The 15,642-nt window shown below is 44.1% G+C and overlaps 1 protein-coding gene across 1 annotated transcript; it reads left to right on the plus strand.

The window, feature by feature from the left end:
- The first annotated feature begins 4,482 nt into the window (after window positions 1–4,482).
- LOC126501662 (serpin B9-like) lies at window positions 4,483–14,733 on the plus strand. The gene is made up of 7 exons (XM_050142442.1): window positions 4,483–4,650; window positions 6,891–7,068; window positions 8,206–8,343; window positions 8,810–8,927; window positions 10,933–11,075; window positions 11,991–12,146; window positions 13,588–14,733. Exons 2-7 carry the CDS (start codon window positions 6,901–6,903, stop codon window positions 13,990–13,992), a joined length of 1,128 nt encoding a protein of 375 aa, XP_049998399.1. The 5' UTR covers window positions 4,483–4,650; window positions 6,891–6,900; the 3' UTR covers window positions 13,993–14,733.
- The last annotated feature ends 909 nt before the right edge of the window (window positions 14,734–15,642 follow it).

A 15,642-nucleotide genomic window follows, 5' to 3' on the forward strand; every position in this document is an offset into this window, starting at 1 on the left:
TCTATATGCTACTAGGCACAGCAAAGATCTCTTGATTTTGCTCTCAGGGTGTCTGGGGTCGCCACTAGAGTCGTCTGTCTACCTCCTCTTGTTTACTGTGGACCTGTTTTCTCTGAATTAAAATACCTTCCTTTGGGAAGGTTCATAAGGCTTAAAAATTATAAATAAAAGTTAAATATTAAAATTGTTAATGGTGCTTCCTTTCATTGTCCAATGTTCTTTATTTTGATTTAATAATTTACAGTTTGTTGGTTGTTTTGAGCAAAGCAGGAGACAGTCTGAAAACATGGAAATGGCTGTGATCCCATCTTCTCTTTAGCACCAGTCCTTTTAAGGAAATGTTTCCTAGTAACTGGAAATGGGATTGGTTACAGTGCATGGTGTGATGTGTTCTAGGAAAATAAAAGCAAAAGCTTTCTATACGCTCCAGCGCCCTGTGGCTCTCTCTGTGCTCCATGCTCTTCACATTGGCCATTCTTCCCCAAGGCTGGGTGACATTTTCAGGACTTTGGCCTTTTCAATGGTTTGGCAGTTTTGCTGAGTTTGTGCGATAACCTAGGTTCTCATCATCGTGTGTGTGTGCTTTAGGAGAATTCAGTCCCAGTTATAAATAATGATCCTTTGTGTTTTCAATTTGTAATTTAAAAAAAATTTCTAAGACGGTGATAAAAGAAAACAGTAGATTTTTCTTTAAAGCTATTTTAAAATAATTATAGGATAAAAATGTAGGAGCCAGTGAGAGAACTAACAGAGTTTGGTCTCTGACCACACTAGAACTCCAACCCTTGGGAAACTGAAGCAGGCGACGCATAAGTTTGAGGTCAGTCTAGGCTTCAGGGTGATACCTGCCTCAAACCAACAGGAAGGTGTTGTTCAGGCAAGCTCTTGCCCAAAGTGACTAAAGTCAAGAGGTTTCCTGACACTAACTGGGTGTGTTCTAGTCTTGGTCTCTACTTTTATTCTTTTTATGACTTTTGTTTCAGACAGAGACCTATTTTTTTTTCCAAGGTTGGGGTGTTAGAACCAAGAGGAAAATTATAACTGGCCCGCCTGCCGAAGTTCATAAATAAAGTTTAGATTATTCTAAAAGAGACATTTGTATTTCACTTCGGCTAACAACTATTTAAACGTCGTTCCCCAAAGAACTTGCGTTTATGCAGGAACATCATGCTGGTGGAAGCAAAAATCCAAGAGCCTTCCAGAGGACAATTCAGCTCCAGAGTGAGAGCATTTTCAGCCTTTGGAACCAGTCAATCCTGAGAGAGATTTTTCAGTGGCCCAATCACGTCTCCGATAATTAAGTCTCGTTCAAGGAGCTCAAGTGAGAGGTATGATGGCATGGGAGGAAGTTTTCTTAACAGAGGCCATACAGGTTCTAGGCAGGGCAGACGAAGGTTCTCACTAGGGATAGGAAAATGTTTCCATTAGTCACTTGTCACAGAGATGGCAGAGTCACCTGTGCCATAGGGAGGATTTAGAATTTACCACAGAGATGAAGACATTAACCAGAACAGAGACAGAATCACACATTTGGTGTCGTGCTCTTTAATGGCAATGATGATGATTATGGTAACCATCTAAATAAAAACAGGAAAAGGAATTTACATAGACATTCTTGTAGAAGAAGCACATGAACTTATGACTGATATCAGGGAAATAAAACTCAAAACCATGAGAACCACTTCGCACCCATTGGCTAAAATAAGAAGTGACAAACCACACAGTGAGAAACTAAAACTCATACCTTGGTGGTGGGAGCGTGAAATTGCGTAGAAGCTTTTAAACTCATTAGGTAGTTCTTCAAAATGTTAAATGTCGAATTGCCATATGACCCAGAAATTCCATTCCTTGGGCTATATCCGGGCTAATTCCAAGAAAGCATAGGTCTATCCATAAATGTTCATTGTAAACTTAAGAGTAGATAAGAGGTAGAAACAATCTAATGCTGGTCAATGGAATAAAATTTATTATAGACAATATCGTTAATAATATCTTTAGCGAGGAAAAGAAATGATGGCTGACAAATGATGTATTGACATAGCACAGAAAACCCAAGAAAGTTAGGGAGGTTCAGGGAAGAAAAGAAGCCCTTCACCCCAAGTCTGACTGAAGATCTTATCAGCCCAGATAACACTTCCTGTGAAAGTTGGCAGGATACACACAGTCCTCCTTTTATACAGAGATAGTTCAAATGAGAATATTAAAACAGCCATCATGTTTTTAATCTAAGCATGCATGTTCTTCTTCCTCTTCTAGGAATAAACCTGCAGTATCCTAGGAATCTTTCAAGAAACCTTATTTGTCTAACAGCTTTGTAATCCATGCTTTTATCGTCCCATAATACGGTTCTCTTATAAGGCATCCCTAAAGTCACGCTCAGGTATGAAAACAATAACTAGGTAGATCTTTAGTGTGAGGGTAGAGGGAAATTGCTATAGTCTTGCAGGTTACAAGCCCCAAACAGAAACAATATGGCAGATTTTGCCTTCAAAGGATTCTCCAGGTGGGAGAAGAATGAGAACCATGTGCCACCAAGCAGAAAGTACAGTGAAAATGATGCCAATGATTTGCTTAAGAAAGACCAAGTAGATGGCAAAGGTCTATGGGGTCTGCGCTCATAAGTGAGCATTGTATTATGGGCAAGCCCATCTTCTGACAGACTACACATGGAAAATGAAAGAAAATAAAAAAGGCCAGAGCGTTCCAGCCAGGAAGGGAAAACAACATGGCTTCTTGTTAGAAGATGTAGGGAAAGATGGCAGGGAAGACTCTGGAGGGAGTAGGGGTGAGGAAGAAGAAGCAGAGCAGGAAGAAGACACTGTGTCAGGGGACACAAGGACAAAGAGGGACAGTAACTATGAGCCAGCTGCGTCAGTGATGTAGGACCAGGGTGAAAAGTGTCCCCAGGAACACAAGACAGGATATGGGCAGAAGCTGTGTCAGAGCAGAGGAACTAGAGAAACCCTGGGGACAAGGACGGTTGAAAGCCCCTTAGGTTGGAGAACACAGGGTGACTGAGGAAGCAGATGCTGCCCTGCACGTAAATGGCCTAACCCTTTCCCTCAAGCAAGATGAGAAAGAAAGCCTCAAGCTGACATCCCTTCAGCTGTTGTCACTTCCTGCTGGGTCAGGGGTTAGAAGACAAGAGGTGCGAGCAGCCTCTGTGGACACATGGAGCCAAGCAACAGAAAATGAGCGCCCTGGAGAAACCAATGGCACCAGGAACCTTCTGAGAGGAAGAGATTGGTGGAAAGCTGGGCATCCATAAGCCGGGAAAGAGAGCACATGGAGAGGAAGGCTTTCTAGGCGGAGTGTGCCACAGGGAGTGGGGAATTGGGTGAGCTCTCGGGCTCAGCAAATAAAACCTTGAATCTTGGGGAGAACTAGATGTGTGCTCCTGTAGATGGTGTGAGCTGATCATGTGTGTGTGTGTGTGTGTGTGTGTGTCAAGTCTGTAGTGGTCCTGTTTCCCAGCAAGGCATCTTCGTATGGTGAAGTTCTGTTTATGCGTCTTAGTCTCAGCTTCATTCATTGTAGTACTAATATCTTCTTCTTAAATAAATAAACAAATAAAAAATCGAACCTCTATTAAATAAAAATGGAAAAGTGTGGGGGGGGGATCCTAGCGGCTTTGTAAGAGGTAACTTTTGTGCCAGGGAGTGGTGGCGCACGCCTTTAATCCCAGCACTCGGGAGGCAGAGGCAGGCGGATCTCTGTGAGTTTGAGGCCAGCCTGGTCTACAAAAGTTAGTTTTTAGTTCCAGGACAGGAACCAAAAAAGCTACGGAGAAACCCTGTCTCGAAAATCAAAAAAAAAAAAAAAAAAAAAAAAAGTAACTTTTGAGAGCCACGTGTGTAGCTGCTGCTAAGGCACCGAAGCTGTGCTCTCCCTTGAGACACTTGCATGCTTAGGTGTGTCTCGTCTTACTAGGCCTCCTTTTGCGTGTTACTTATGTTTAAATATACAGGGTTTTGCTTCTTAATAAATCTAGCTCTACTTCATACTAGCTCGTCCTGAAGTCCCTTTTTTTGCGGCAGAGTCAAAAATTGTAGCTTCACCTGAGTTGAGGTCTCTGAAAAGAACTCAGTCCCTGCAGGAGGCCTTGTGTAGCATGAATGTGGCCCGTGCCCCAGTCCTTGCTTCCTTGAACCCTTACGCTAAGCCTTGGAAAAATCAGGCTCATAAGAGGACCTCACAGAACCACACATTTCATTCACAAGAAATGCTCGTGACTGGGAAATAGAGGTAGAAAAAGGACTGCTGTTTTTCCTCCTGAACAGGAGGGTGGGGCTGGGGAATGAATCTCGATAATAGGCACCCCGCTCCCCGCTCCCTCCGCGTCCGCCCCCCCCCCCCCCCCCCCCCCCCCCCCCCCCCCCCCCCCCCCCCCCGCGCGTGCCCCCTGCCCCAGGGAGCAGTTAAAATCTTGGTAAACCTCCTCCCCTTCCTCCTCCCCCAATTCCCCTCCCTATTCCGTCCCTCCCCCTCCCCTCTCCCTTCTCCTCCTCTCCTGCAAATACTTTCATTTTCATCGGCCAGGCTGCTCAGCTAAACCAGCAGGACGTTCAGGCTGCAAAAGCTGCATTGAGAAGCCGCGAAGGTGCTAAGTGAAGGCTCCTGTCTCAGGCTGGGACCGTGGGAACCACAGAGGTGAGCGAGGTTTACAAGGTCCAGATTGAGCTCAGGAGGGAAGCCCAGAATTGCAGAGTTAGGAAAATAAGCAGGTGGTATTTGTTATGCCCAAATCCGCGAAGTCCCCCCAAAAGCCAACAAGGAGACCGAGTCCCCGTATGTATAAAATAAAGGCAAAGAGCCTTTATTTTAGGCAAGTTTGCAAACTCGGTCTCTCCGCATGTCCAACGTATTGGAATAAACGGAGACCCCCAATCTCATTTAGAGTTGGGTTTTTATAGTAGTAAAGGTGGGGATGAGGGGTTTCTGAGGTTCAGGACCCCTGATTGGCTGACATTTGTGTAAGGGTCTCCTGGTGAGTGTGTGCTGGCAGGTGATCCTATCTACAGCGGTTGGAACGGTAGGCATTTCCTTTGGATGGTCTGTTCTTCAGTGGTGCTCAGGTAATCTTGTTTATGGTCCTTCCTGAAACCTTCAGGGTAAACTACTGAGACTCTGGCCTCTATTAAATTTATTGATCGCTGAGTCCTACACTGGTGGGTGATAACGGTTGGAAAGTAAAGAACTTCCTTTGGGTGATCTGTTCATATTTAGCTTATCCTGGCTCGCTCCTACAGTATTGGACATTTAAAAGGGATCTTTAAAAAACCCGAGCTGGCCAATGGCAGCAAGGCTGGTCCTAGGGCTGGTGTCCTAGAGCTGCCTTGGCCTCTCCTCAACCACGGCTTCAGGGGTCAGCAGCATCCTTCTCTACTGGCCTCTTTCCTGCTTTCTTTCTGGTTCTACTACCTAGACATTTGACTGCCGCTGCTCTCTCCTGGCGGATCTAAAACATGTGTCTGTTCTATTTCTGGGTCCTTTAAAATGAGCAGTCTCTAGAGGAAGTTGGGCACTCCTCATTTCCATTTATAAAATACTCCACTCCGTGTTGATAACACCCCCTTTAGCCAGAGCATGCTTCCAGGTGCTTAAGATCAGGGTGCCAAACATCTCTCTTGCCTTCAGAGAGCTCTGGGTGTGGTGGAGACCACAGTCAGTAAGAGACAGAGTGCACTTGGGAGGGGTGGCGAAAGGACTGGGCTGGAGCAGCTGCCCTAGCTTAGCAGCGCAGAGGCCCTGAGCTTGCCCTGTCCCAGTGAGGGAGGGAAGAGGTGAGTAGTTTGAACTCAGTGACAGTTGCCGCGTAGATGACCTTCTAGATGGAACAAACAGCTCTTCAAGACTAGAAACAACTTTAAAAAGACATCAGGATGGGCAGGAGTATAGTGGTCACAAGCAGATTTAGATGAGAGGGCCCACCAGAAGGGAAGTCATTGAAATGAAGCAGCCCCACCTTTCCTGAAGGGAGTTAAGGGGAGGAGTCACAGGATCTAGGCAGTCCCAGGATGCTGTGTCCTTCTGTCTGGGGAGGAGGAAGAAGTATGGGTTGTGTTGCTCTGAGACTCCCTGTGCTATTTGATCTGCATTTAAACACAGTAGGAAAAAAAAATGCTGGAACTCACTAAGGTCATATGACAGCGAGAGCACAGCCATTGGATGTACAGGGACTCAGATTGGGGTTATTGTGCCTGGGGCAGTCAGATAGTCTGAGCCAAACTGTCTATTCACCTGGGAGAGAGGCAAGCTTTACAGAGAAACAGCCTAGGAGCCACCCCCTGATCCAAGGCCACCCGAGCAGTCACTGCAGGCGGACGCCTCCTGCTGCACAGCAGAGCTAATGACACCAGCCTGTCTTAGTGTGTCGTTCAGCTTCCCCGTGTCTTTCCTGGAGAAACTGTAAATGCAGAGGCACTGTCTAGTGCACACCCAGACATCTCAGAGTCTTCGCAGGCAGACACAGAACACAGCTTTGCTGAAGTCAGTCCAGAGGACCTGGATGCTCATGGCTGTCTTCTTCTTCCCTTCCACTACTCCTCCTCCTCCTCTTTAGCCTCAACCCCACCATCTTCAGAGAGAGGACCTGGACTGTATGGAAGGAGACTAGAGTCCTCCTCTCTCATCTGTGTCCTGTGTGTGCCGATGATCTGACCTTCTACCTACACAAATGGGACAGACGCTAGTTTGGTCTGCTGCCGTGACCACACCTAGATAATAACCTGAAAATTGGAAGGACTGTGACTGAGAAAGAATTTGTAAAATCCAATTTTAAGTACTTAGGAATTTTGAAATGAGAACCAAGAGTAGAGTTCCAGATTTCCCTGAGTCAGATCAGGGAACCTCCAGCGCTGTACTGAGTACCATTTCTCATTTGCCTCCAGACTCTGCATCATGAACACTCTGTCTGAAGCAAACGGCACCTTTGCCATCCACGTTTTAAAGATCCTTTGTCAGAACAACCCTTCGAAAAATGTATGTTACTCGCCTGTGAGCATCTCCTCTGCTCTAGCTATGGTCCTCTTGGGGGCGAAGGGAGACACCGCAGTCCAGATGTCTCAGGTAAGTTCCCTGTCACCTGACATGTTTCACTTGCCTAAGAGTTGCTGAGAAGGGAGGGTCAGACTATGCACACCCTGTTTCATGGGGTAGGGGCTACAGAGGATGGGACAATGAGTTTCCCTCAGTAATAACTTAAAGAAACTCTCAAAATTTTGTCCAGACTTCACTTAGAAAATGGGGTGTAAATAATTTCATGCTAGACCTGGTGGCCTTTAATTCTAACTACTAAGGAGACTGAAACAGGAGGATGCAAGTTCAAGACTAGCATGGCAACTTAATTTCAAATAAAAAAGAGTTTTTTTAAAAAGTGGGGGCAGCCCCAAGTACAGCGATGGGAAAAAAAAAAGGAGGAGATTATTTGAAACATAGGTTGCTAAGATCTATTTTTAGAGCAGCAGACTTTGTAATTATTCATTGGCCAAGAAAGGTTAATTCCTCTCTTAACTGTGTCCAACCTGCCTTGCACCAGCTGGGATACTGAATGGGCAAATGTGTGTGGCTGGTCCTCATCCTGACCAGGCACTGCGTTGGTCGCTTTATGAAGCATCCTATAAGCATTGCAGGTGATGAAGGATGGGTCTCTGACCTCAGGGGTTCCAGGGCAGGCAGGAGGCATTGGCCTGAGAAAAAGCCCTCTGCTTCACTGTCACAGCGGGAAGCAGTCACTGTTGTTCTGAGGTTTACCAGAATTTTCTTTCCCATGAAGAGCCTTTCAGGTATAACTGCTCAGTTTTATCATTTCCAAATGTAGTGAGGGCATGAGGACGTGAATACGATCATGTAGAGGGGTCTTCTTCATAATTATTCTCTCTAGTCTTTTAACAAACAGAGAGATTGTGCATGCATATAGCAGGTATATGTGTGCAAGTATGTGTACACACATGTGTGTATGTGTGTTTACATGCCCATGTGTGCTTCTTTAGGCAGAGGACAGGAGTAAATGCAGGTGTCTTCTTATCCCAGTGCTGGGATTACAGCCATACACTACGGAACCCATCTTTTTATGTTCATACTGAGATCCAGCTCAGAGCCTCATGTACTTCGCCCCCTGAGCTATCCCTTTAGCCTGCAAACTCCTCTTTGCTACCAAAATGTTTCATCACTGCGCTCATAATGTTTCATTCTTTTCCTTCGCAGGCACTTGGTTTAAACCCAGAGAAAGACATTCATCAAGGCTTCCAGGAGCTTCTCAGTAATCTGAACAAGCCCAGCAGAAAGTACTTGCTTAGAATGGCCAATAGGCTCTTTGCAGAGAATACCTGTAAAATCCTCCCAGTAAGTTCTGTCAGTAGAATGATATCAATTGTATTTAAAATACTTGTTGATGTAGATCCCAGGAGAAGGATCCTAGAGAACTTGAGAAAGTTAAGGATCAAGTTCTAGTCAGTGTGATGACCCACATCTAAATACCTGAGACAGGAGGATCACAAGTTTTAGGCCAGCCTTGGCCAAATAGTGAAACTCAACTACTCAACTCCTTCAACTTCCCCCAAAGATCACAATTCTATAATGATACTTTAAAGTATTTCAAATTTGACTACTTGTTATTTTTATTCAATCATATCTGGTTATTCCCATGTACAAAGACAAAAAAAATAGATATTTGCTGCTTAAAGTGACATCTACACTTACTTTAGTTTTTTCTTGTTTTGTTTTGTTTTTGACATACTATCAGAGGGTTTGGAAGCTTGCAGACACTTTGTTTTCCAATGTTAATTTTCTGAACATTTTCTCTCCAAAGACCTACAAGGAGTCCTGTTTTCAGTTCTACCACTCGGAGCTGGAGCAGCTGTCCTTTGCCAAAGATCCAGAGGAGTCCAGGAAGCACATAAACACGTGGGTCTCCAAACAGACTGAAGGTCAGAATTTCAAGTTATTTCACACCCCACAATTTTCTCCTTTCCATCCATCTCTTCCTCTTCTTCCTTCCCTGTTCTTTCTCTTAACTTCCCTTCTCCCTCATGGACTAATCGCATGTTATTTCAGGGAGTCAAAGAGATGCAGACTAACATCATGATATGTGGTATAAATCATGGAGGTTTTATTCGGAAACTTAGATTTGAACAATAGAGTTATTTGAATATTTCTTCAAGACAGGGGAATGATACAAATGTCACGAGAACTCATGGGCCTGATTTCCAGTCTAACAGCTTAGATTAGAAGACAGGGGTGGTCTGCAGTGTTGGCAGGTCAGATGACTCCACTGTGGAGATTCATGTGGAGGCCTTCCTCATAATTCTTCCATGGGCTCCTTCTTCCTACAGTCTGTGTTGCCCTGGCCCCCACTATCATTATGTCTAAAGAGGATTCCTGTTTCTGATTCCATTCTTCCTGCCTCAGATCCCTCACTTACATTTGGTGAAACTAAACTTGATTTCCTCTCAGGGCCGCTCAGTTCCATTGATTGGCCTACAAGAACCTCCCATTTGAGGTTGAACCCTATTTGTTTTTATTTCAGAGATGATGTGTTCCAGCATTAGTCTTTGAAATCACTATCTGATAGTTGAACCCTTCAGATGCCTATGTACCACTGGATACATTCCTATTTCTACTAACAGAAAGTATAAAATGAGATTTTTCTTTCTTTGATTTTCAAGATAGGGTTTCTCCGGAGCTTTCTGGTTCCTGTCCTGGAACTAGCTCTACTAGACCAGGCTGGCCTCAAACTCACAGAGATCCGCCTGCCTCTGCCTCCCGAGTGCTGGGATTAAAGGCGTGTGCCACCACCGCCCAGCTAGATTTTTTTAAAATAAATACTCAGCAATTATTTGCCAATTTTTGTTGTAGTCTTTACCTCTTGTGCACTCTTGACATTGTAAGTTAGCGAGGATTTTCTTCTCTACTGAAAGGATGCTCCTTAAGACAGAAGAAGGGAATCTGTCCTCTGACCTGCATCATCTCCCCAAGGATGGACAGCACTCCAAAGTATATGATAACAATTCCTTCTCCACAAACTACCTTTTGTCCTTGAGTCTCTGACATGTTGTGCTATGCTAGAACTGGGCATGACCATGGAGCGTTAGATGAGATACTGTATCTAACATTAGTCAGAGTATTCTAGGGGAATAGAATGAATACGTATTACTAAGGGGATTCAGTAGATTGGCATATACAATACAGACTGTATAGTCTAACAATGGCCATCTGCATGTAGAGGCCGAGAATCTGGTAGCTGCTCAGTCTATGGGGTTGGAGACCTCAGCAGTCCCAGCCTGGAATGGAAAGCCTAGAGGATTCCAGAGAGGCACTAGTCTTGGTCCACATGAAGACCAAAGCTACTGGGCTCCAGTGTCAGCTGAAAATGGCAGGTGCAGAGGTGTGAACAGTGCAGACGCACTCACCAGCAAGGGCTGAAGGCAGGCAGGCAAAAGCAGTGCTGCTTCTCCCTGAGTCCTTTAGTCGGGGCAGGGCAGGAAGGCAATGTCCTCTCCATGACTTACTCTTTCTGGAAAATGTCCTTGTCGACCTGCCGAGAGACATGTCTCTTAGTTGATTCCAGACCCAATCAAGTTGTCAGCTGACATTGGCACCCAAGGGGAGCCCTGGTCCCATGCGATCCCTTCCACATCTCCTGCTTCTTTGTTCTCCACCCTGAAGTGCCTTTTTCTGCTTTTCCCAACCCTGCTTTCCTTGAGGGACTTGGAAGTCCTTCAGCACCCTCACCTGGATCATGTGACTCCCGTGGCCATGACGTCAAGTCAAACATGGGTGGTTGATATGTTGTTTCAGCTTATTTTTTTTTCATGCTCATCCACATTCAGCAAATTTGAAAGCATGATGCTCGAATCTGCCCAGATGTCACATCAGCCTATTTCTCACACGTATATAAAATGAACCTGAATGAAGTCTCTGCTTTCTCAAAAGGGAAAATTCCAGAGTTGCTGTCAGGAGGCTCAGTTAATTCAATGACCAGGCTGGTTCTTGTCAATGCTCTATACTTCAAAGGAAAGTGGCATCAGCCGTTTAACAAAGAAGACACAATGGAGGTGCCGTTTAAAATTAACAAGGTAAGGAGCAGGATAAAAATTTATGCCACTGTGATGAAGAACCTGCATGGTAATGTGTAACCGTGAATGTGTAGCTCTGGGACTCAGTGGTAGAGACTGTATGTCCTGTGGGCTGCTGGGCTCGATCCTCAGTCCAGAAAGAAATAGCATAGGAAAGCACAGAAAATGTTTGAAACTGAAAGAAATGCTAGATCCATAGAAAAATGATAAGAATAAAGAATATTTAATACTTGTGTTATTTTACATTGTTTCTGGTTCTTACGTATTCTGATAAATCCTCATAAAATCATTGCTTCTAACTTACTCTAGAAACTAAATTTTCCTGTAAGTTCAAGAAAACAGAAACTTATGTGTCAAGGTACAATAATGCATGTATGGATCATGAGGTAGAGTAGAAAGGAATATACAAACATTTATGTAATAGAGTAATTTTTAATTAAAATGATCGTTTTAAATTATTGGTTAATTTATCATTATTTAACACTATAGCATTTTAATATTGAAATTGAGTGATTAAGATCTCCATTTTAATTAGAGTATAATTTGAATTAAAGTAGATATTAGAATACTTTTCCCAATCCCTATAAAATGTAATTTAATGCCGTTTGAAGTGTTATGAATGTTAACCTGAGAGCCGTAAGAGCAAAATTAACCCTTTCTTCCTCATATTGTTTTGGTCAACGTGTTTTATCACCGCTGTAGAATCCTATCTACAATAGTCCCATATCTACTTACACTCGATTTCTTAAATGAGACCAGGAAGAGGCTGGCAGACATTGACTAAATGTTCACTGGACTATGAATAGTGTTTTCATTGTGAGTGCTGAGAACACTCCTGACATTAACTTCAGCTCATCTGGAAACCTTCTGACCTCTCTCAACAACATCTTTTATGCTTTGGATTCTTGTGTACAGAAGGAGGAAAGACCAGTGCAGATGATGTATCAGGAAGACAGATTTAACCTCGCCCACGTGAATGAAGTACAGGCACAGGTGCTGGAAATGCCCTATGAGGGCCTGGAGCTGAGCTTGTTGGTCCTGCTCCCAGATGATGGTGTGGACCTCAGCCAGGTGAGGCAGGAGAGTCCTTAGCAGTCACCACTCTAAATGTCTCCTAGAAGAATCCAGGACCGCCATTATCCTTCCTAATTAGAACAGAACTCATTGTTTTCACCTTTCCAACTGCCATTTGAGCAAGTGGTATTCCCAGAGTGAGCCTCAAGCTGTGTGCAGTTTCTGTGTTTGGGGACCCCCCCCCCATTGTGGGCAGTGTGACCTTGTCATATGACATAACTTCATCATTAGAACAGAAGATGGTACCTGATAGGATGAAATGGGGGCAACTCGAGCAAGAAACTTAACACAGTGCTCAGAAAATAGTCCCTCTCTGTAAATAGAATGGTATCATAGTCTTTGCCAGTGTTTTAATGTCTGAGAATGTAAAACAGACAGAAAAAGTATTGCAGTTCACCGAAGATAGAGGACGAGGAGAGGTGCCATCTGGGCAGGACAGAGTCAGGCACACCATAATGGCGCATCTTGGTCTTCCTTGCAGCAGGATACCCCACAGTCTGTCATCCATCCTCTGAAAGGAGGGCAGGGCAGTGTGCATGACCCAAGGGGTCTATGTAAGCAGAACAGCTCCCTTGGCTCTTCTCATCCAGCTCCCTAGCTGTGGCATGGCTTCTCTGGTGTTAGTTAGTTTTTCATCACTGACAAAAATGCCTGACATGAATAACCTAGGAGAGGAAGCATTTATTCAGGCTCACGGATTCAGAGGACCATTTTAAGTTACCTGGCACATCCTTGGTTTCCACGGTAACAGATGCATGTGGCAGAGATTTCAGACCTTTTAGTGAACAGGAAGCAGAGAAAGGAGAAGAGATATGGACTGAGGACCAAGGATGACCTTCATGGGCACACTTCCAGTAACTACTTCCTTCAGTCAGCTAGAGCCCTCATGCATACATTATAGAATCCTCCGAAAATGTTGTTACCAGCTTCAGAATAAGAATTCACTATGTGAGCCTTTAGATGGAATATCTCATTAAAGCCATAGCAGTTCACAAAATACATAGCATCTCAACCTGGATAGACCTTCCTTCTGGTGTGGCTCACACCAAAAGTCTTTTTTCAAGTTTTATTTTATTATTTTTGTTTTAGCATCTGTGGTTTATTGCCTTCACAACTAGGTCTAGATCAAGAGAACAAAAGCAAATACAACCTAAACCATAAACACCTGGACACAGACGCCTGTCAGAATAAAAGATATCTTGAAAGGGATTTAGGAGAGGATAGCCAAGTCTTCCTACCTCTGGGCTGTTGGCCTCCATGCCCACCAGGGAAGTCACACGCAAGCTAGCTAGCTAGTTGGACACTCACACTGTCTGACCCTGTGAATAGGCAGTGCCCCAAGCAGGATGATAGAGGGTTCTGTGAGCAAGAAGTTATTATGAACCTCTGGGTAAGACCTCAACTGTGAATCTGACAGTTTCTAATTCTGTTTTATCAGGTGGAAAACGGTCTCACTTTTGAGAAGTTAACGGCCTGGACCAAACCAGGCTTTATGAAAAGCACTGATGTTGAGGTTTTCCTTCCAAAATTTAAACTGCAAGAGGATTATGACATGGAGTCTGTGTGTCAGCACCTGGGAATGGTGGATGTCTTCCAAGGCAGCCAGGCTGACTTATCAGGAATGTCTCCAGAGAGAGACCTGTGTGTGTCCAAGTGTGTTCACAAGAGTGTTGTGGAGGTCAATGAAGAAGGCACCGAGGCTGCAGCAGCTTCTTCAATGATAGTTCAAGCTTGCTGCGCCTCCATTGTTCCAACGTTCCGTGCAGACCACCCCTTCCTTTTCTTCATCAGGCACAACAAAACCAATAGCCTCCTGTTCTGCGGCAGGTTCTCCTCTCCATAGAGGCCCAGGTACCATGTGGGGGAACAATTATCTCTTCAGCATCTCCACCGCTCTTACAGCTCTGTGAGGATGACGTAGGAGGGACACCAACCAAGTCCCAAGATGAGGGCACTTTCCTCCCCTGCCAGTCTCATCTTACAATGACAGCATTCATCTCTCTCCCGACTTTCATCTGTGCCCTTTGTGGAGTCACAGGACTATGGAGTGCTTTGGTTTTTGTTATGGAAACAACAAAGAAGGCAAGCTAATCCCACAAGATAGCCTCTAAAGTTCTCTAAGGTGACCCTAAACAAACACCCCCACTTCCTGCAAGACAAGCCATGCCAACTATATAAGCTGTGCTTTCCTGGCTCCTCACCTCTTGCCATCGCCTGCCTTAACCTGCTTGCATCCTTGTAAATGCTTCTGTGGATGATGACGGCTACTGCAGTTTTCCTAGTGAGTGGTCCTTAATGCACACTGTAACTTTAGTTTGCTTTGCTGTTCGCTGCTCACCAGGTCTATGCCCACCACTGTGTTAGGCTTGGGGATGTGTGCGGACAGTGTGGTCCTCTTAATTGATAACCTTGAATATCTGCTTTCGACTTATCTCTCTAGCTGTCATGACAGCTAGCTTGAACTAGTTCCCTTGCAGAAGTCATGCTTCTGTAGACTATTGTCTTTCTCCATCACTATCTATTACAGTTAAATTCTATGAAGTCCTTAAATGCTATTTCAAAATAAATTTATTTTTATCACCAACCATGTATGCATTTTGAACATTAATTGGACCACTTAGAGTTTTTGTTTTATCTGTTAGCTTTCTGCATCTTAGAAAACCTCCCAGCTAGAAGCTATGGTCACCAAGGCCCAGGATTATCCCTTACTGTGCTGTATAGCCACTTACAGGCAGTTATAAGTGATTTCACTGTGTGTAATAATGCCATGTGGGACTGGAGAGATGGCTCAGATGTTTTAGCTTCTACTGGCTTCTGTATGCATATAATGTATGTATTCTTACTCAGACTCCTGGATCCTGTATACATATAATGCAGACTCCTGGATCCTGTATACATATAGTGCAGACTCCTGGATCCTGTACACATATAGTGCAGACTCCTGGATCCTGTATACATATAGTGCAGATTCCTGAATCCTGAATACATATAGTGCAGACTCCTGGATCCTGTCTACATATAGTACAGACTCCTGGATCCTGTATACATATAGTGTATGTATCTTCACTTAGACTCCTAGATCCTGTCTGTATGCACATAGTGCATTTATCCTCACTCAGACTCATACACAGACATACATAAAGTAAATTTAAAAATAAAGAAAAATTTTAAACAAGAGTGCCATAAGGTTTATTAATGGTTGGTTAATATCTACTACTATGACTCTTTATGTTTATTGCAGTTTTTCTTGTAACAAAATCAGCACTTTATGGGTAAGCATCCACGTCTGTTAGTGACATTCTATTATCATATTGTCATCCCCTTTCAAACACACTGTGTCACCATGAAGAACTTCCTCTCTATTCTTCCTTCTTCTGTCTGTGTAACCATCAATCTCTCCGAGTCTGTAGGTTTACTGACTCTGGAATTTTATATAGATTGTGTCTTTGTTTTCTTCATAACGCTTTGGATGCCCACAGATTTCTTTTTTCAA

This window comes from Alexandromys fortis, unplaced genomic scaffold (assembly GCF_014885135.2).
Source record: "Alexandromys fortis isolate MF-2015 unplaced genomic scaffold, M_Fortis_MF-2015_v1.1 scaffold_5, whole genome shotgun sequence".
In the NCBI taxonomy this organism is placed as follows: domain Eukaryota; kingdom Metazoa; phylum Chordata; class Mammalia; order Rodentia; family Cricetidae; genus Alexandromys; species Alexandromys fortis.